This window comes from Trifolium pratense, linkage group LG2, assembly GCF_020283565.1.
Source record: "Trifolium pratense cultivar HEN17-A07 linkage group LG2, ARS_RC_1.1, whole genome shotgun sequence".
Classification (NCBI taxonomy): Eukaryota; Viridiplantae; Streptophyta; class Magnoliopsida; order Fabales; family Fabaceae; genus Trifolium; species Trifolium pratense.
The window spans coordinates 41,600,332-41,620,915 of NC_060060.1; the positions used below are offsets into that span (position 1 = coordinate 41,600,332).

Consider the following 20,584-nt stretch of genomic DNA (forward strand, 5'->3'; position numbering starts at 1 on the left):
AATAAAAACCACAATTCAAATAAAAAACTACAAAAACCATTCTTATTAAATTTTGGATGTTACTACTAAAATTGAAGAAAACTGTATATATAAATTTTAATATTTATTTAATTACTGATATGAGATATTACAGTAATCTCTAACTAGTTTATGAGTTAGTAGGAAGTCATTTGTGAAATTGGAAATTTTGAAATTTATTTTCTTTATATTTTTAATATAACACAGTAGTCTTTTCCAAGAGTCACGGAAACATAAAGTCGAGCTGAGGGATACGGAAGAGAAGCGGATTCAACTCAATCTTAGAGATTCCTGGAATTTCTATGGATCGCGTTGGGGGAAATCTATCAAAGCTAGGCAGATGCTCACATCTTAGCAAGGACGGCTTCATCACACTCTATCTCTCAAGTTGTTCATAATTACCATATTTGTATTTTTTTTTTTGTTTTTGCCATGATATCGTATTTGTATTTTATTTGCCATTGATAATGAAATGAATCAGTCATTCAATAGTAAAAAAAGATATTAGTAATCTCTAACTTGTATATTTGTACTGTTTGATTTGTTCAAAATAAAATTGATATGCGTTCCTTTGTAATGTTAATATGTATTATTATAATATAGTATTTGTTGAACTTATTTAACTTATAATATAATATGTTATTTGATATTACATAAATATGAAATTATGCATCAGTAACTAAAAATTTGTGACATACACCTTAAGCCTTAAGGTGTAACTTGCCAAGTTGTTACCTAGTTTCTTCCTTCTTGAGCAAATTTCAACAGAACACAACAGCTTTTGTAACTTACAATATTAAATTGGATTTCGAATTCGAAATGATTATCATTGTACATGGTTTAGGATTAGATTACAAGAAATGGAACTTTGTGTACTTTGCAATGTGACAAAGTTAATGGCCATACATTGTATACAAGGGGAATGAAGTACTACATCTTGTTCCATTCCATTCACACAAATAAGAAAAAAATTTACTGAGAGGCCGGATCCGGATTGAACTTCACTGATTCCCTCCAAATAAGCTCCTTAATGTGCTCTACAGTGCAAGATGGCTGCTCAAAATCAAAACTGAATGGCATGGGAGTAACTGGCTCATCATTGATGTCATGAAGTGATGATAGGTATGGGTGACATAGTGCCTCATCAACTGCAAATAAATCAAAATACTACATAAATATAAAAAACGAGAGAAACTACATTATTCGATATTAGACATAAAAGTTAGTAATACCAGTTCGTTGCACGAGTTAGTTAGTTAGTTACGCTAGTTAGTTGTTCTTTCCATTGGCTATATAATATAAAAGTCTTATGTATCTCTTGATTCAATTCATTCTATTAGCAATGATTTCTATTAAGAATAGTAATATACAATGAACAAGTTATTATACCTGTAATTCGTTTGTCGGGATCAAATATAAGCATTTTTTCTAGTAGGTCTAGAGGCTCAGCCGCTATATGAGGAAATTTTGCCGAAAAATTTTGCTTCCCGAATTGTGGAAGCTGTCTAAGATACCTTCTCGCATTTTCACTTCGGAGAAATCCAAGGCTCGAATCGTCAGGCGAACCTATTAACTTTTGAGCAAAAGGAAAACAAAATGCATGTGGTGTGTTACAACATGTAATTAAACTATGCAAGAGATAGGCACTGTAATACATTAATACTTCAAATGGAAGCATCAAACTCATACCTCAGTTACAAGTCTTAGTTGATGAACATAATCTTTACCAGGAAACAAGGGTTCTTTGGTCATAATTTCAGCAAATATGCAACCAACCGACCAAACATCGATTGCAGAGGTGTATTCTGAACAATTAAGTAGCAATTCTGGTGCTCGGTACCATCTAGTAACGACATACTCTGTCATAAAATCAGTCTCAGATGTCGTCCTTGCCAAACCAAAGTCCCCAATTTTAAGGTCACAGTTTTCATTCAACAATAAATTACTTGGTTTAAGATCACGATGCAAGACATTAGCCGAATGCACATATTTCAGTCCCCTTAACAGCTGGTACATAAAGTACTGCAAAATTGATTCATGAAATGTGCTTAAAATACGAAGTCAAAACTTAGATCATTTGACCGTCTAGATATACAAGAAAATGAATGTGTAACTGCGGACAGTTCATTTCCGCAAATCTCCATTCACACTCAAAATGCTCATCAATTTACAATATCTTAGCAAATTAGCAAAATATGGTAAATGTTGATTACTTTGTAATTTGATTTCAGATATGAATGTAAAACAGAAAACCCAATAAGATGATTAGAGGGAAAGCATACCTGACAATGATCAAGGTTGAGAGGTTGATTAGAACGAATAATCTGATGAAGATCAGTGTCCATCAATTCATAAACAATGTAAACATCATTAAAAGAATCTTTTTGTGGAGGTCGTATAATATCCTTAATAGCAATAACCTGTGAACAAATTTCATCATCAGGACCTATTATTTAACATAATAATAAATAAGCAAAACAAAATGAAAAGTTAGAATACATTTTCATGATCCATGTGACGAAGGAGCTTAATTTCCCTCAAAGTCCTTTTAGCATCAATAATGTTGTCAAATGTATTGCCAATTTTCTTAATAGCAACTTCCTCATGTGTATCAGAATTAACAGCAGCACTGAAACGAAAGTAAAAAGAGCTTGTCATGTCTATATCTCGTAGTGATCGAATACGTGAATATAAACGAAAAAACATCTTATGAACATGTCATAAGCTGTTTTCAAAAGTTTTTGTAAATATTAGTAGATTAACTCAAACAAGTCAAACTAATCAACAATGGATGGGAGAAAGAAAAGGAAGGGAAGTTGCAAAAGTGAAACTAACCAGACGATTCCATAAGCACCTCTACCGATAGGGCGAAGGGGAGGAACATATTTTGAGGACACTTCAAACAAGTTTCCATACAAAGTGTATTGAACATATAGACCTTTGTGTGTCAAAACCTTCTTAAGTTCTCTCTCATGGTTATCTTTGCTTTTGCTACCCATCTTTCTATTCTTTCTTTAACTTTTATGATGCAAAATTTTGCTATCTTCAATTCTGTTGTCTTGATTCTCAACCTCTTCTCTATAAGAAGACTTTTATTTTCGAATAAGATAATAATTCATTTACAACTTGTTGGATGGATGCTTCATGCTTATGCTGATATTGATATTGTTGACATCGACACACCATGAGATAAGTTGATTAACTTACGTATTTCAATCCATCGTCTAGTGTTACATTAATTAATTAATATAATAATAACTAGCTTCTAACATAAAAATTGACAATTTTGATTTTCAAGTGGTTATATAAGACCGGGTCCTCTAAAGGGTGGATCTTACACGTTTTATTCTGATTCCATTTTAGATTTAGTAGGTATTCCTTGTCAAGTGGCAACCCAAGTCATAACTATACTAGGTATTATTGAAAGCCGCTAGATTAGGTGACAAATAATTGACACAACTGTTGGCAAATTTATGAGATTCAGGGGGTTCACTTGGAAAATTTGAGAATGCTATAACCAATTTAATTCAGACTTAATTATAAGTAAACGTCTATTTTTTAGATTTATTTAATAATCGATGTACCTGATTTATATTATAGTCCAAGTACAATGTTATGGCCATTTAGTTAGTTATTACATCTATTTCAAATCATAAATAATAAATCAATCAAAACATGTGTACATTTGTTATTTAAGTTACTCCTATATGGATTAACTTGCTTTCAATTTGTGAATTATATATGAATTTGAGTCTTTCAAAAATATTATTGTAATTGAGATCCAAACAAATGTTGTTTTTGTCAAAGATCGAACTCTAGAATAGAACAAATGACGACCAAATACCTACCACTTATGACATTGAATTTTAGAAAACTATAGAAAACAAATAAGAAAAAAGCTAGTGCCCCTAATTGAAGTTCTTGTTAAGGAACCTATATAGTAAAATAATCCTCAAACTTGTTTAATCTTAAAAACCTATTTAGATTCCTTAACTAAGTACCCGGAGCAATAATTAGCATTACACTATTTCTAATTTGATTTAGGTTAGAAAGTGTTTTGTCTGTTATTTACTAACAAACATGTCAAAAAAGAATACAACCACGTAGCATACCATAGAAGAATAGACAAGTGAGCCAATGTAATTGCATAATAGTTTTGGGCTTTTTTAGTTTCCAAACATTTTATAAATGAGCTTAAAAGTTTAAAACATTAGTTTCATATCCACATTATATTTTGACTTCTGTTAGATAATTTTCAAATTGTGTAAACAATTATTACTAATTTTGATCTTTTTAAAATCTCTAGCCGTTCCTAGTTAACTTCGTGATATACCATATCCATGAATTAAATCTATTTCCAGTCATGACAGTCACATACAAACTTTAACATATGACAAATATCAACTGCGTGTGACACACAACTTGATACTCCTTCACATATACACCACAACTATGAACAACTAGAACAACTATGAACCTTTCTTCTAGGGCACCACCGGGCATTCTTCCCACAAAGATATACATACAACATACCTAGATAAAGTTTACATGGTGTAATAAAATAATTCATTTAATTTTAAAATCTCTTGTACATTACTTATTATCCCCTCATTAGAAAAGTTGTACAAAAGGTTTAAGGGTGATCACTTAGTAAAAGAGTTTTAGTTTTTTCAGTCGTAACTCAACAACCAGCCATACAATTTCTGTGTTTACCAAAAACATATATGATTCATCATCCAAACATTAACATAATCATCGTCAACCTACTAGCAAAAACAATCAGTTCAAAATTCTCATTGCATGAATAACTGAATATTAAATAAAACGTCAGAGGGATCAAACAACTTTGGGTGGAGGGGAAATACTATAGAATCTAATAACATCCAAAACTGCATGGGCTGGAACAGAATAGCATTACATTTAAGCATCATTTGAACTAGTTGGTGCTCCAAAACCACCAGAACCACGACCAAAGCCAGGTCTTCCTCCAGGACCCTACAACAGAGTCCAAAGAATAAAAATTGATCAGGACAATATGATAATTGAATTCAATAAATGTGGAAAGCATGAATAAAATTTGAATTACAAGGAAGCCTAAACTTCAAATTTTATAAATATTCCACGGAAAACATGAAACGGTGCTACTTAATTTGCAGAAGGTAGAGGCAACATAGTGTATGTACTTCCTACCAATACATAGGAGAACAAACATTGTACTCCCTCCATTCTTAAATATAAGCAAAAGTCAAAATGTATTTGGCTCTAAATTTGAGCCAAATACGTTTTGACTTTTGCTTACATTTAAGACCGAAGGGAGTATCACAGAATGAAACAAGACACAACTCCATTAATGTCATAAACATAGAAAAAACTAAAAAACAAAACTTTGGATTTTGTGACATAACATTTAACTTGGTTTTTGCATATAAATAAATGTCATTCTAACATTAAAATTTGAACATGCATGACAAATCCACCCGTACAACACAATAATAACTTAATTTGATTACAGGGAACACAACCAAGACCCAAGTTATATTTGAAGTTATGAAATGAGTATAGTTCCAAAGAAAAATTGCTACAACTAATTGCGAACATTTAATATGCAAAATTAATTAAAAACTTAATATTTTAGATTGAGAAGTTTAACTAAATCGAATCCAAGACAACTGAACAATGAAAACTAGACTAAAAGCATGATAAAGAGGAAAACTATCAACCAAACAGTATTAATCAAAGATAATATAATATTGAGGTTCACAATATAACACCAACATTCACTCACCACGCATAACCATATAATTAAAGGAAATTAGCAGAATATCATTACCGAAACACACATTAAATCTAGGTGCTCCATTTATATAAACAAAACCAGTAACCAACAAAATTACCCCAAAGGAAGGTCTGTAGTCAGCTGGTGCTCCGCCTTTCTCTCCTCCAAATTCACCACCAGGTCCTCTGGGACCTCCACGGTATCCATCACGATCACCACCGAATCTCCTTTCACCATCAAATCTAGGTGGGCCCCTATTCAAATACATTTCATCAATCAAAATCAAAATCAAAACCAAAACAAAACATTTAACAAAAAAACTCCGAAACAATATCGTTGAGATGAATTACCTAGGGCGATCACCAGGTGGACCGCCAAATGGCCTTCCAGCTGGCTTAGCCTGTTTCTTCAAAGTAGCTGGAACAATCTCAGATGGAAGATTGAGATAAGTCCTAAGGAACTCAATTCCATCATTGGTCAAAAACCAGTAATAGTGCATCCAAGCAAAAGTTTCCCTAACATATTCCCTAGATTTGAAGCTCTGCATAAGCTTAATCACTTGCAGATTTGGAACATCAATCTCAGGGTGCTTAGCCAAATTGTAATCCTTCTTTGCATAGCAAACTCCCTCTGAACAACAATACATCTCATCCAATTCAATCAAACACTGAAAAACAAAATCACAACAAAACGAAACGAAACCCTAAAAAATCGAACAAGAATAACAAACCTTGGAAGAGGTATTTGGAGATCTCTCTACGGTTCTTCTCTGAAATGATCTGATAAAATTAAAACAAAAAATTGCATGAATATAGATTTGAAGAATATGATAAAATTTTCGAAATGAGTTTGAAAAGTAATTGAGAAGATGAGATTGGTACCATGGTTGAAATGTGCGATGCGGAGGCTGTAAACAGAGGAACGGCGATAAAACACTCGCACCCTTTTCTATCACTTAGCAGCCTGCAACTAAACCCTAATTTTCTGTCTCTTTTTTATAATGGACTTTACGTCAATTGGGCCTTTTAATTGGGTTGGTGATGGCCCAATTTTCAATTTATAAGTGGGATAGCTAACTCTTACTGTATTTATTTAATTTTTTTATATTTTATTTTTTGTAAAAACAAAAACAAGAATGATATTTTTGTTAGTAAAAACATTATACTCTTTTGTTTTTTTTGGAAAAAAATGTTACTATTTTCAACACTTTTATTGTGGGAAGTCGGCATATTTTCTTTTTATGAGAAAAATTTAATGTAAAGAATGATGTCTTAGTCTAAGGGAGAAATGGCTCAAAGATTTTTTACAAAATTATGTATATTTATTTCTCTTTAAAGGTCGATGAGACTTGAACCCAAGATTTCTCGAAAGTCATTGCATTCTTTATTTATATATATATAATTTATTTATAGTTTTATTAAATTTATATGAGATCATTACTAAAAAAAAATTATGAGATCGACATAACAAGGTGTTGCCTTCTACATTGCCCAAATTGCTATAACAAATTTTGCAACAAATATATCATATTTACGTATCTACAAAGGCCTCGGAATTAGACGATATTCTCTTCTTTCTCACGGCCGCCACATTTTATTTTAACTTAGTTTTCCCCTCTTCTTCATCCATTGAGGAGGGGTGTTTTATGGTCAATTTTTGACCCAAAATCACTCCTCTAAATCGTTTTTTTTTCTTTACTTTTTCTTTAATCAAATAAATTATTTTCACAAATATTTAGTTATTTTATTTTTGTGATTTTGTCGTTGTATAGAGCGACATTGTATCCATGAGGTGGTCAGAAGATTTTTGCTTTGCATGATGAATGTGTGACTTATACTATCCAAGTTTTGGGATGAATTTACATACATCACGTCTCGTAGCCCGTTGGATCCCTCCTCCGGAATGTACTCTCAAACTAAATGTGGATGATAGTTTCCTATAAGTCTCACTTTGTATGGATGCTGGTGGAGTTGTTCAAAATCACGATGGTGATCAAGTGGCTTACTTTTCTCACTATGAAGTTGGAGGTGATATGTTGCTAGCTGAGTTGCGTGCTTTCAATATTAGTCTTGAATTTTATCGCAACCAATGTTATAATAACATTATTTATAAGAGTCATTGCTTGGGAGCTGTTGAAATGTTCATTAATGATGGACAACACTACATTGTATTGTATAAGTCACACTACATTCGTGCATAGCATACATACATCTTTCATATAATAGATGTATGAGACTAGTGACTAACAACACTACATTCGTGCATGTTTTTAAGGAGCAAAATATATGGGTGAATTTTATGACAAAAGAGAAATCATGTTTTGGAGATACTTATCCAACAACAAATAAGAACAAATTATATGCATGTAAAGTAACAGTTGATTAATTAAAAGTTATTTGTGGATATCACATATAAATCTACTCATATGACATATTCTCATTGGTTGTTGGATAATTACCTCCAAATGATCAAGATGTAGCGTTTGATCTGCTAAAAAATAAGGGATTGAACAAAACAACTTCAATTGTACTATTTTTGATTTTGAAATTGTTCCTGAAATTGCACAAATTGGGTCAAGGGACTAGACGAAAACTAAATTTCTTATCCTCTAATAAACCACGATACAACTTTTAATCCTCCGTACAACTTGTCTAAAATAATAAAATAGTTTTTTTTCCACCTATGTACAAGTCACATTATTGGTTTCAGACACGTGCATGTGGTGACCGGCGAGTCAAAATGCTTTTTGTGTACGACATTACAGGCCTGGGGTTGTTGTACAAAAGAGACACAAATGTTGAAAAGGCAAACCCATTATTATCATTATCATTCATTCAAGAAAAAAAACAACCACTTGTACATTACAGTCAAATACCAAATTGATTACTACGTAGTACATCATCTTTTCTTTTGTATGTACACATGCATATATGTATCTTCAAAATCAAATAACCTTTCCTATAGCTATAGCTTCTGCAGCAGGTTCCAATTGCCTTTATTTTTTCCTCTTCCATTGTCAAAACACTCAATAAACAACACTTCAAGCCTCATTATACATATACATTAATCTTCACTCAAATCCTTCCAATAAGCAATCAAAAAAAGTTGGCAAAATAATCAAATTAAAGAAGAATGAAGGAGGAAGCTCTTCCTAATTAATAGTATATATAATTAATCAGAAGAAAATCTTCTTAATTAATTAATAATTTAATATCTCATAATAATGAAGAAGGAAAAGGAGAAAGTGATGATGAATTTGTTGTTCCCATATGTGGTAATGAGTTTGGTACTAGTACTTGTTCTTGATCACTTTCCCAGCTGAAAATAAAGCTAGGACATTGTTGTTGTTCATTTTCCACCCATTCATTCAACTCTAACATTTCTCCTCCTTCCTCATGATCCATATTACAAGATTGCATCATATTTTCCACATTATTCTCTATCAATGGTGGCAGATTATAATCATGAATATTGGTCGTAAAAGTTGTCGTCGATGCAGGATGAGGAGGAAGTGCCTGAACTTGATGATGATTCAGATTCAAGTTCCATGTTTCAGAACTCAAACTCATAGTATCATGAAAGAGTATTTCTGGTCTTATAATTACATTGGTGTCTATTGTTGATGTTGTTTCATGTAGTGAACTTGTGTCAAACATAAATGAAGGACATGTTGAAGAAAATAAGGTTTCTTTTGTTGTTGATGTTGTTACATTTTCATGGTTGGTGAAATAATTATCTAATTGATTGAAATTGTAATTGAACTGGGAATGATGATGATGATCAACACTTGGTGCATTGATTGATGAATTAATAGATGAAGAAGAAGAAGACTTTCTAATTTTCTTTTTGATCCATGAATTCCAATAATTTTTTATTTCGTTGTCCGTTCTACCAGGTAAGTGGCTTGCAATGTGAGCCCATCTGCATGTATGAAAGTAATTACTTAAGTATGCATTAAGTTAATTTTCTGTTTAAACATATATCTTTGTAATTAAGATGCTTAAAAAAATGAAATCTTGATTTGCAAGCATACATGTGGAAACAAAAAGTGGAGGTAATATAAAACACACTGAAAACGGACGAATAAATTTCAACTGATAGAATTGCCAACTTAACTTCCCCAAACAACTATAGCTAAGAGGTTGATTGCTACTTTTGTATATATCAAATTTACTTCATTTTATGCCTATGTTTGGTATACATATAAGAATCACGGTGACTCAACCTGGTTTTGCACAAGCTATTAGTTTCTGCAAAATTAGGTTGAGTCTGCAAAATTAGGTTGAGTCACTGTGATTTTGACATACTCACCGTAATACCAAACATACACTATGTTATTTTTCTCTTTTCACTATTGAGCTTTCTTGTTTGATTTTGGGCACTCCTTTTACTCTTTGTAGTCATTAAGTATGGAACTATATATGTATATATTGACAAATCTCAAGTCCATTTCTTACTTCCAAATTTCAAGCGGTTTCAAACTTTCCAAAATGGCAAAATCCACATATTAATCAACATTTTGAAGACATTAATAGAATTAATTAACCATATAATTTTGGCTACTTCAACTAGCTAGAAAGCAAGGGATATATACAAGACACCAAGAAGAGGGGAACAATATATGGAGTTATGATCAGTGATCATGAATCAAAATGCTTAATTGGTATATTTAACTATAGAGAGTGTGAATGTGTGATTCAAAATACAAACTAACCTGTTGCCAACAACACCATGTAGGCTTATAATTAACTTCTCCTCCTCAGGTGTAAACCTTCCTCTTCTAATATCAGGCCTTAAATAATTAATCCATCTTAACCTACAACTCTTACCACATCTTTGAAGCCCTGAAAAAACAAGCCTTATAATTATCAATAATCAGAGAAATTAATTAAGGAAAATTGTATGTATGATCATAATTAAGAAAATAGAGACCAGCTTTTTCTGGAACTTCACTCCAGCAGCCATAACCATGAGTTGTAATATATCTGATGAGTTTCTCATCTTCCTCAGGTGACCAAAGCCCTCTCTTAACTTTCTGTTGATTGCAGCATGAATGATGGCCCATTTTTCCTTAATTTCTACTTAATTATTACTAGCTCTTCTTCTTCTTCTTCTTCTTCTTCTATTCCTGTCTCTCTTGATCTTTAATTTGTACCTTTTTGATTATTATTATGAGTGTGCAAGCAATCAAGTGCAATGCAATAGTTATATGATCTCTCTCTTTCCCTCTTTTTAAAAATGAGTGAGGGAAGTGAAGCCGACATGTACAACCTGCATGTGGGAACCACATCTTCATCTAACCCTTAAAGTGACGTTCCATCAACTTTATTCTAGCTAGTTAATGTTACCACCATTTTCTACGTACATCACATGAGTAGTGAGTAGTAGTAGTAGTAATAGTAGTAGTATTACGTAACCAATTCCAAACCATAGCTATAGCTTCAACCTTCACACTACTATATCAAGATTCAAGCCACTACAAAATCAGTGATTAAATAACAGAGGAGTTAAAAGTAGAAAAGGTGAAAAAAGAAAAGAGACGAGGGAGGAGTATTGTTGGGAAATAGATCAACTCTGTGAGCTGTCTGATTTGAATCAACGGATATATAAAATAATTTAATTGTATATTTAATATGGACTGGCCGATCTAAATTTAATGGTTGTGATTGAAAATTGTGGCAAACTGATCCTACTACAGCATGCAATTCACATCGGTATTGTTGCGGGTTGTAAGTTTGTTATAAACTTAATTAACTCTAAAAATATATTAAACTAACTAATAGCATAACCAATGAAGATGAGCAATCAAAGAAGAATTAACAGAGAGAAATAATCAACCAGAAAAATCAATAGACAGAGAAAATCAATCAAATAGAAGAATCAATAGAGAGAATCAACTAAACAAAAGAACAAATAGAGAGAGAGCAAGAGAATTGGTAGAGAAAAGAAACTAAGAAAGAAAAACAAGAACGTCATGGCTTCATCTTCTCGGTCAATGTTAATAAATATTTAGACATATTATTCTCAACAATTAAAAATTTTGATTTTTTTTTGAGCATGTATAATATACCCTAATTTTTTTTAAGTCCTCATATTCATAAGATTTAACGGTCGCCCGCTTTACTTGTCGGCTTGTAGCGAGCTTCTTCACACCACTATTACGACAACAAATATATGGATTGCCTACAGTAAAAATATCACACAATTAGCCGATGTTTTATATCTGAATCGTTGATCTTTAATCGAACAGCTCTAATTATGCAACATAGATTTTTATTATTTCTCACGGTTTAAGATCTTAACCGCTCATTTTAAATCAGAGGGTTCTTATCAATTATGCGTTAACACAATTAATGCGCATAATCATTTTCTCTGCAACAAGCTGCTACAAAATCAGTGAATAAAACAATTGTTAGTTGGTTCAATGGTGATTGACGCTGAACTTGATAAAGAGTATCATGGTTCGATCCCCGCAACTGCAATCGAAAATGGGTTAAAATCACTTGATGTCAAAGTTAACTTTCAAACTATATTAAATCGGTGGCGAAAGAAAAAATAAATAAAAAATCAGTGAATAAAGAACGAGAGAAGCTAAAAGTAGAAAAGGTGAAAAAAGGAAAAAGACGAGGGAGGAGTATTGTTGCGGGTTGTTTCCTGTCTGCCAACCCAACTATATGTTATGTTCAACAACGTCATTATACATCATCACTCACTACTGTACTACAAGTATATATTTAGGTATAGTATAGCTCCGTGTGAAAGGGATACGAAGCCACTATAACTAGGTTAATTACTCATTAATTTTGAATTTATCTGCAAAGTAAATTACTACAACTAGGTTAATTACCAAAAGAAAAATTAATACAAGCCACTATATTTGGTCTACTGATGAGGAATTTGGATTGTATACAGAAGGTCCTAGGTTCGATCCTCTCTGTCTTCATTGTAAAAAAAAATAAAAATACTACAACTACAATTTAGGGTGTGATATATCGGTGATTAGGGCCAACTCGAGAGCCAAACAACCCAAGTAAGGGTTTTATGTCTAAATTTCAAACATTTCTTTAGTTGGTAAAGTTAAAACCCTCAAATCCTCCTACATAAATTCAATCTTTGACATAAAGCCTCACAAAAACTTATTTTAAGTATCTAAATATGTTGAGCCGGCCATATCGGTGATCGGTGGTATTCAAAGTAATGGTTGAAGATGTATATTAAAAAAAATGGTGGTTGACGATGATTGTAGTGATGGTGGTGGTTTTTTGTGGACGGAAGTAATCAGCAGTGGTGACCCGCAGTGTTCAAAGTGGTGGTTTTTGTTGATGGGTAGGATGGTGGTCATAATTGTAGTTTATGGTGGTTAGATACTTAGATTATTTTTTTGCACAAACAAATTTAGTGCGTTCATAATAATAAATTCAATATTCAATATAAGATGAACAAAAATTATAAACCTGGGAACTAGCTAAAATACAAGCCGCCTAAACTAATTCGTGAGCTACTAAATTGATTTGTCAGCTAACAAAACTGACTTTACTGTTATCAAACCGAACTAATATTCTAAAACTTGCTATTGGTTAGATACTTAGATTGGAGATCATATATGGTATCTTCATGTTTTGTTGTAGCAAAAAAAAATTAGTCGTAGAGTATTTTGATACTCCTGTTTAATTTTTTTTTTCCCTTCTTTTTGCAGGGATTAAATTTTTATTTTTATTTTTTTTACTTTTTTTAAATGACAAATGTGTGTATATATATATATACACATTTGTCATTTTAAAAAAGTGAAAAAAACGTCAACCTTCATCACCAAATTCGATTAAACTCTTAATTAAAACTCAAATTTTTATAAACTAATTTAAACTTTAAGGCTCAATTTCCTCCCCAAATGTTAAACTCTTAACATAAATCAAACAAGAAGGTTTCATAATACCGGTGGTGGTGAATGAATATGAGTTAGGAAAATATCCAATAAGCAAATTGTTCTGGACTGGGCCAAGAGCTGGCTCAATCACTTTCTGCCCGACATTTGGGGCACAACCCAATAAGGGGAGGCTTCCTCGACACGTCAGCCAATGACGTGTCCTGCTCGACATAACGGATGAGCGGCACGTTAAACACGTGCTCATCTATGAAGTGGAAGAAATAGTCACAAGAAAGTGGGGTTTGAATTGTGACCCTTTTTAAAAATTAATCCTGCATTCTACAAAATTGATCTCAAGTATATACTTGGATAAATGTTAGTGAATTATAGAACAGCTTGGTCTGAGAACGTTCTTTACTATAAAATAGATTGTTCTGGGAACGTTCTCTACTGCGTGACAATTCAAATTAAATATAATGAAGTGCTTTGTGTGATGTGTGTTTACAGTAAATAAAAGAGAATAAGGAAGAGAAACAACACACAAACAATTATCCTGGTTCACCCCCTAATAGTATGGGCTACTCCAGTCCTCACGCTCCTGTGAGATTATCCACTATGAGATACTACCGATCTCAAATTACACTTCTTCCTTGATCTAGTCCAAGATCATAATCTTCCAAGCTTCACTCGCTTGATCTACCTAAGTCCTCCAGACTTTATAAGGTGTCACTCAATCAATAGTTACGTATTGACTTGAGCCAATCTTTTACAAATGATGATGGTTTGGATCTTCAAGCTTTTACAAAAACTCAAACAATTGAGAAGCTTGTTACAATGGAAAAAACTCTCAATTCACTCAAATGATATATTGATCCTAGTATTGAGATTACAATGTTTGGAGTGAGAGAGATTTAAATAAAGAGACAAAGATGTAACCACTTAAAAATGGGTTATGTTGAAAAATGGTCTCTTGAGTTATTTGCTTTTAGAAACTCAAAGGTTAGTTTGAGAAGCAAATAAAAACACTCTAAACTCAGAAGTATGATGAGAATGTAGATCTTGAGTGTGAGTGATAAAAGAAGAGTTTCATGACTTGTAGACAAAAACAAGTGATTGATGATTTGTAGCTTCAACTCTTGCTCTTCAATGTTGTCAAAGCCTTCCTTTTATAGTTGAACCTTGAGTCTTCAGTTCCTTGGTCCCAAAGGAAGTTTTCCAACGGCTAGTTGCTTCAAAATAGACAGCTCATGCTGAATTGTTGAGTAGATAAGTTCTGACTGATCTTTCTCAGAACATTCTCCCTGCTGTTCTTCATGTTTTCAAACAAAAGAGCCATAATGACAGCTTGCAATGAGTTGTAGATAGTTGTCCATTGCTTTTCCACCAAGTATAGCCGTTACAAATCATTTAAACACGTTTTGGCCAGCTGTAGATGAGTTTGCATCTTCAAATGTAAAGGACAGTCATTCTCAGCATCGTTCTCAGAGTGTTCTCCAGACTGGGTAATATATGACTTTGTTCTTTTGAAGCAGCTTTGATGCATGACAGAAACCAGCTGTAATATGTAGAGGAAGCAGCTGTATTGTCCTTCTTTGGAACTGTTCATGATGTCCTTTCCAAGTACTTTCATTCTTGATTAAAAATTAATCTCTTTGGAGAATGTTCATTTAATAATGAAATTGAAAGTACATGACAACTATGAGTTGAAGATGTGTTGTCCCATTCTCATTGGTCTATGTAAACTTTGTCTAAACACACTTGAGACACCTGATGAGATCTTGCCTTGAGAATTTATCATGTTGCACATGCTTGATCCTTAACTATGGCCAAAGGGGAAAGTCACGTTTCTCCCAAATATTCCTTGCCTTAATTGATCATAAACTGTTGTGATCTTGTGAGTTAAAACCAAGATAAAAGTGCTTCTTTGTCTTGAACAGAGTTGACATAAAGAAATAAGTATTTTTGCTATGAAGCTCGTTCTTGGAGAGAATGAAGCATAAACTGTAGAATGTTCTCAGAGCATTCTTGAACCAGCATTCAAGATTTTCTTCAAGGAGTGAAACACGTGATCTTGATCAATTAACTTGAAATCTTGCTGCTGCAAAACTTCCCACAATTCCTCTTTGATGTTTTGCACACATGGTTGCTTGCTCATTGATGATCTTTAAGATTCTTTAGTGGAGGCATGAGAGTTCTCATCATTGAGAATGATTAAAACTTTTATTCCTTGTGCATAAGCTCCTTTGAAAAACTCATGGACCATCATTCTCAAACGTTGTCATCTTGAGAAGCTTTAGTAAAATGATACTTTGAGTAGGTTTTGAAGATCCTCAATGAATGCATCATTCCCATTAATATTAATTGTAGTAGTAAATCCTCAAAGCATATAACTCAAAAACTCATTGTAACCCTTGTCATATAAAATCAATATATTCTTGAGTAGCTTGTGATGCAGGTTTTTCCATCCTGATTCTTCAACTATGATCCTCAAATTCTTCATTGATTATTCAATACTTGTTGTGATCCCTGAGTGATGAGGAAGACAATTATCCATGAAACTCACTTTCTTGCTTGATCCTTCGATGAATCTTTTTATGATTCAAAACAACAGTCTTTAAAAATCTTCTTGAAGCTTGTGATACTACTGTTGTAATTATCTGATGATACTCCAATTCTTTCATTGTTTGAGTATATAAATGCACTTGTTGACGTGAGTAGCCTCTAGCTCGTCCACTTGATAATATCTATCTTTCAACAAAAACTCAAGTGCAAACATCAGTAGATCACCATTCATAAAACTTAACATTTATTCCATAAGGTTTGTTGTCATTAAAATACTAAAATGGATTTTGCCTCAACAATCTCCCCCTTTTTGATGATGACAAACCTTTTGAATAAATTTTATGTTTTATGGATGGAAATAATAATAAAAGAAAGAATGTTCATATATATACAATTAAGCTCCCCCTAAACACATGCAAGAGTTTAATTTATATCATTCTAATTAAACTCCCCCTAAATACATGCAAGAGGTTAATTCATAACATTCTTCATTAATTAGTTCCATCTAACAATTCTCTCCCATCATATATATCTCTCCCCCTTTTGTCATCTATCAAAAAGTATTGGGAAAAATATGAAATATGAAGTGCAATGATAGGAATCAAGAGAAGAAATGTATTGCATATACAAATCATGCAAATAAGAAGTTCATTCATATATCAAACATTATGTATGACGATCAATAATCATTCCATTCAATATAGCAATCATAACATGAATAATGATTAAATCACACTAAAACATTTGTAATCATTTGATTTTAAAAATTGATGCTAAACACTCAATTTTTAGAAAATGTGATTTTGACCTCAATGACAATGCAAGTCAAACATTCTCAAATTTAGAGAACTCCCCCTAAGTCTTATGAGATGGACAGGACATTCTTTTAAAACATGATCATTCTTAAAATAAGGAAATGATAGACAAGACTAAAATATCTTTTGAAAATCTTCCAATGATTTTTAAAACTAGAGAGAAAATTGCGCATATGAGGAAGCTGTGAAATCAGAGTTAATTGACATCTTGTCAAAAACAAATTCTCTCTTTTTTGAATATTCTCATAAAGAAGATGATTATGTTTCAAAGCAAAATATTCAAAGAATACTTCATTGTAAAAAAAATATTTGATCACAATTCTATTTTGACAACTTAACACGCAAGTGTAGAAACAACACTTTTATGTTAATAAAAAGTCAAATATGAGTTCAAGAATACAATGTGCAAGAACTATTATTCTTAGACCAAATTCTAATTTTATGGAGAGTGGACACACAAATTATTCTCATGAAGACCAATCATATGTTCTCTTGTTAAAATCCTTCAAATAATAAATCCAACAAAAAATGGATATTAATTTAAAACCTTTGAAGGAGGATCTTTTACATAAGTCATAACAAAATCTCAATTTTTTTGAGAAGCCATGTTCAAAAAGTTCTACTTAATCATCAATTAAGCAAACTATAGGCTAATCAAGATGTGCAACAAAATTGGATTCATCCAAAGTTTTATATTTGAGAAAAGTGCACATATAAAAGACTTATAGAAAAAATGATTTTCATAAAAAAGTGCTATAAGTCAAGCTTATGTAAGACCAAAAAATGACATATAATTGATTATCAGAATCATGAGTTTTTGTCATTTTTGTTCTAAATGTTTTGGTCTATCATGAAGAATAATTAAGAGACTAACTCCAAAAATTATTCATTGATCATCAAGGATAATTTTTCATTAAGTACATAACATAGCTTGCACATAAAAAATTGATTAGCACTGTAATCAATATACTTTTTAAAACATATGCCACAAGACCATAAAAAATTGAATTAAGACAAATGTTAATTCAATCGAATTTTGGCATGTTAAATTAAAACTTGATCATTGTGAAAATATGACTTGATCAAATTAAACAACCCTTAACAATATTTTAATAGCAATATGAGTAGCATATTTGAAAAATAAATGCTTACAAGGGTGTAAAAAGATGATATTGCAAAAAAATGAAGTTCATGCATTTCACACTTAACATGATATTCTGAAAGAGATAATGTGTGTGCAAAAATCATGAAAAGTATATGAACAAAGAGTGCAAACCTTATTGCATTAAAGCTATTTGAAAGCACAAATATATGCAAGTCATGACAAAAAAAATTGATGTGCAATTTAAGCTTTAGAGTGATATACTTGAATTTCATAAAGCATTCTAGATTTCAATATCATCCAATCAATCACATAATAACATTGCATAAAGATATTCAAACTTATTATAATGCAAATGTGATTAAATTTAAAATTTTGTGTACCTCTTTTAATGACTTCCTTCTCATGAGATTTTAATGATGAGAGCATCTTGAATTGTTTCATAATTCCACCATATGTTCATCATTATAAATAGAGGACACTTGATTGATGATGGAGGAGAAAAGATTTATCCTTTGATGCATTCTCCAATGTTGAGTAAATTCACCCTCTTAGATTTTCTCTAAGGAAAAATCATCTACATTGAGGAGAAAAGATTTATCCTTTGATGCATTCTCCAATGTTGAGTAAATTCACCCTCTTAGATATTCTCTAAAAAAAATCATCCTGGTAGAGTAACTTTAGGTAATAGGGATGAAGAGGAAATCATGTTTAGAACAAATTACTCATAACTCAATGTTGTAATAAGAAACATTTGGATTTCATCATTTGATTTTCCTTGAGATCGTTCTTAGAACTTTATGATCCTTCAAGAATGAGATCCACATGCTTATTCATCTTTCATTTTCTTCGAAAGAAAATTTAGTTGTCATTCCATCAATGGTGATTTTAACAAATTACTTGAGAATTCAGAACTGAAAAAGGATTCTAGAGATCCTTGGGTAGAATTCATCAATGGTGAAAAGAGTGATTGATTAACCGATTTGGTTGTGAGAGTAAAACCTTCAAATATCATTGAAGCAATTTGAGAAGAGGTTAATCCAAGACCAATGTCAATTCTTGAACTAAAATTCAATGAGGTGTCAAGATAACAAAAGTAGGACTGAGATTGGTTATCTTCAAGTAGAACTTATTTGCCTTCGACACTTGTTGCCTTTGCAGGGAGAACATTCTTAGATTGATCTGCTGGATGAAACGGAGAATTTAAGTAACTCGTCCAAGTTATTTTCTTTTCCAAATTCCTATCTCCTTTTTTGTTCCCAACCTCAGTAGTAGATTCCTCAAGATTAACAAACTCCTTTTTCATTTGATGAACATTTGAAGTCAAAGGTAGTGCAAAAGTTGACTGTTTTCTTCTTCTTGAAGTCAATCTTGTAGATATGAATAATCTTGGTGAAGATCATCCCATAAGGGAGAGTAACTTTCCTTGTTACAGACTCTGCTGCATTGATCGTATGTTGCAAGAAGATGTGTGAGAGATTCAGCTTCAATCACTTAGTAAGGTGATACATGACAAACATGTCATTCTCCAAAACCTTTTCTTTGCTTCTTTTTCTAGGAAATACACAATGTTGACATATGTTGTGAAACAACTTGAATTCCTTCTCGAGAGTTGATGAAGGAGATTCATTCATCTTAACACCAATTGCAAATTGAACATCTCTAAGATTAAATCATTTCTTCACAATTTCAAAGTGGTGTACCAATACCATTGTTCATTCTAATGGAGAATGTTATTGTTATATCAATGAAGCTTTTAAAGGTTCCATCTTGAGGATGATGGAAAGTTTACTCTCAACTCTTTGGATGTATTTGTAAAGATGATGTTCGAATAATTTCAATCTATTTGATCCATGATTTTTTTTTTCGTTGTTGTTTATTAACATCAACACCACTATTATCTCTTCTCTTCATATCAAACTCATCAAAAGTAAAATGCATAAAGAGAGTATCCCAAAAATTGTTTTCTTTACTATGCCAAAAATAGTAATAACATCAAAAATATAAAATCATGATATGATTGAATTTTTATACTTTCAAAATGGCATGAAGTTTTTACTCAAGATACAAACATGATTCAAAAACATAACATGTAATATCTATGGTTTCTTTCAAGAGTATTTTTCAACATTTAAAAATATTCCAGCCATTAAAACAACTCTATTTTTGTGGAAATTCTGAATCAAGAAAAATCAACTGAAATACCATTTTCTTTAAAGAAAGTTGTGAAAGAAAGTTTTTCATAATCTCCACATGATCACTACTTATAGAAAATGATTTTTGAGCTTCTAACAAATGAATCCTTTTTCAAAGAACTTTAAAAGGGTAAAAAGACACCACTCTTATGCTTTAAAAATAATGTCCAAGAGGATCATTGAATAAATCATCAAGAATAAAGAAGTCATAAGACTATTAGTTTTGACAAGAACAAATAAACCAATATGAAG

At 31.9% G+C, this 20,584-nt stretch overlaps 2 protein-coding genes across 2 annotated transcripts; both read right to left on the minus strand.

Annotated features, from left to right (window-relative positions):
* Window positions 1-797: 797 nt before the first annotated feature.
* Window positions 798-3,327, minus strand: LOC123907981 (mitogen-activated protein kinase homolog MMK2-like). The gene is made up of 6 exons (XM_045958467.1): window positions 2,854-3,327; window positions 2,518-2,647; window positions 2,301-2,438; window positions 1,708-2,040; window positions 1,408-1,591; window positions 798-1,166 (listed from the first exon to the last, which is right to left on the minus strand). The coding sequence occupies exons 1-6, from the start codon at window positions 3,015-3,017 to the stop codon at window positions 991-993; spliced, it is 1,125 nt and encodes a 374-aa protein (XP_045814423.1). The 5' UTR covers window positions 3,018-3,327; the 3' UTR covers window positions 798-990.
* Window positions 3,328-4,786: 1,459 nt separating this feature from the next.
* Window positions 4,787-10,910, minus strand: LOC123904714 (transcription factor MYB102-like). Its single transcript, XM_045954343.1, has 8 exons — window positions 10,727-10,910; window positions 10,509-10,638; window positions 9,016-9,715; window positions 6,676-6,786; window positions 6,525-6,573; window positions 6,145-6,424; window positions 5,913-6,048; window positions 4,787-5,013 (listed from the first exon to the last, which is right to left on the minus strand). The coding sequence occupies exons 1-8, from the start codon at window positions 10,857-10,859 to the stop codon at window positions 4,939-4,941; spliced, it is 1,614 nt and encodes a 537-aa protein (XP_045810299.1). The 5' UTR covers window positions 10,860-10,910; the 3' UTR covers window positions 4,787-4,938.
* Between the last annotated feature and the right edge of the window lie 9,674 nt (window positions 10,911-20,584).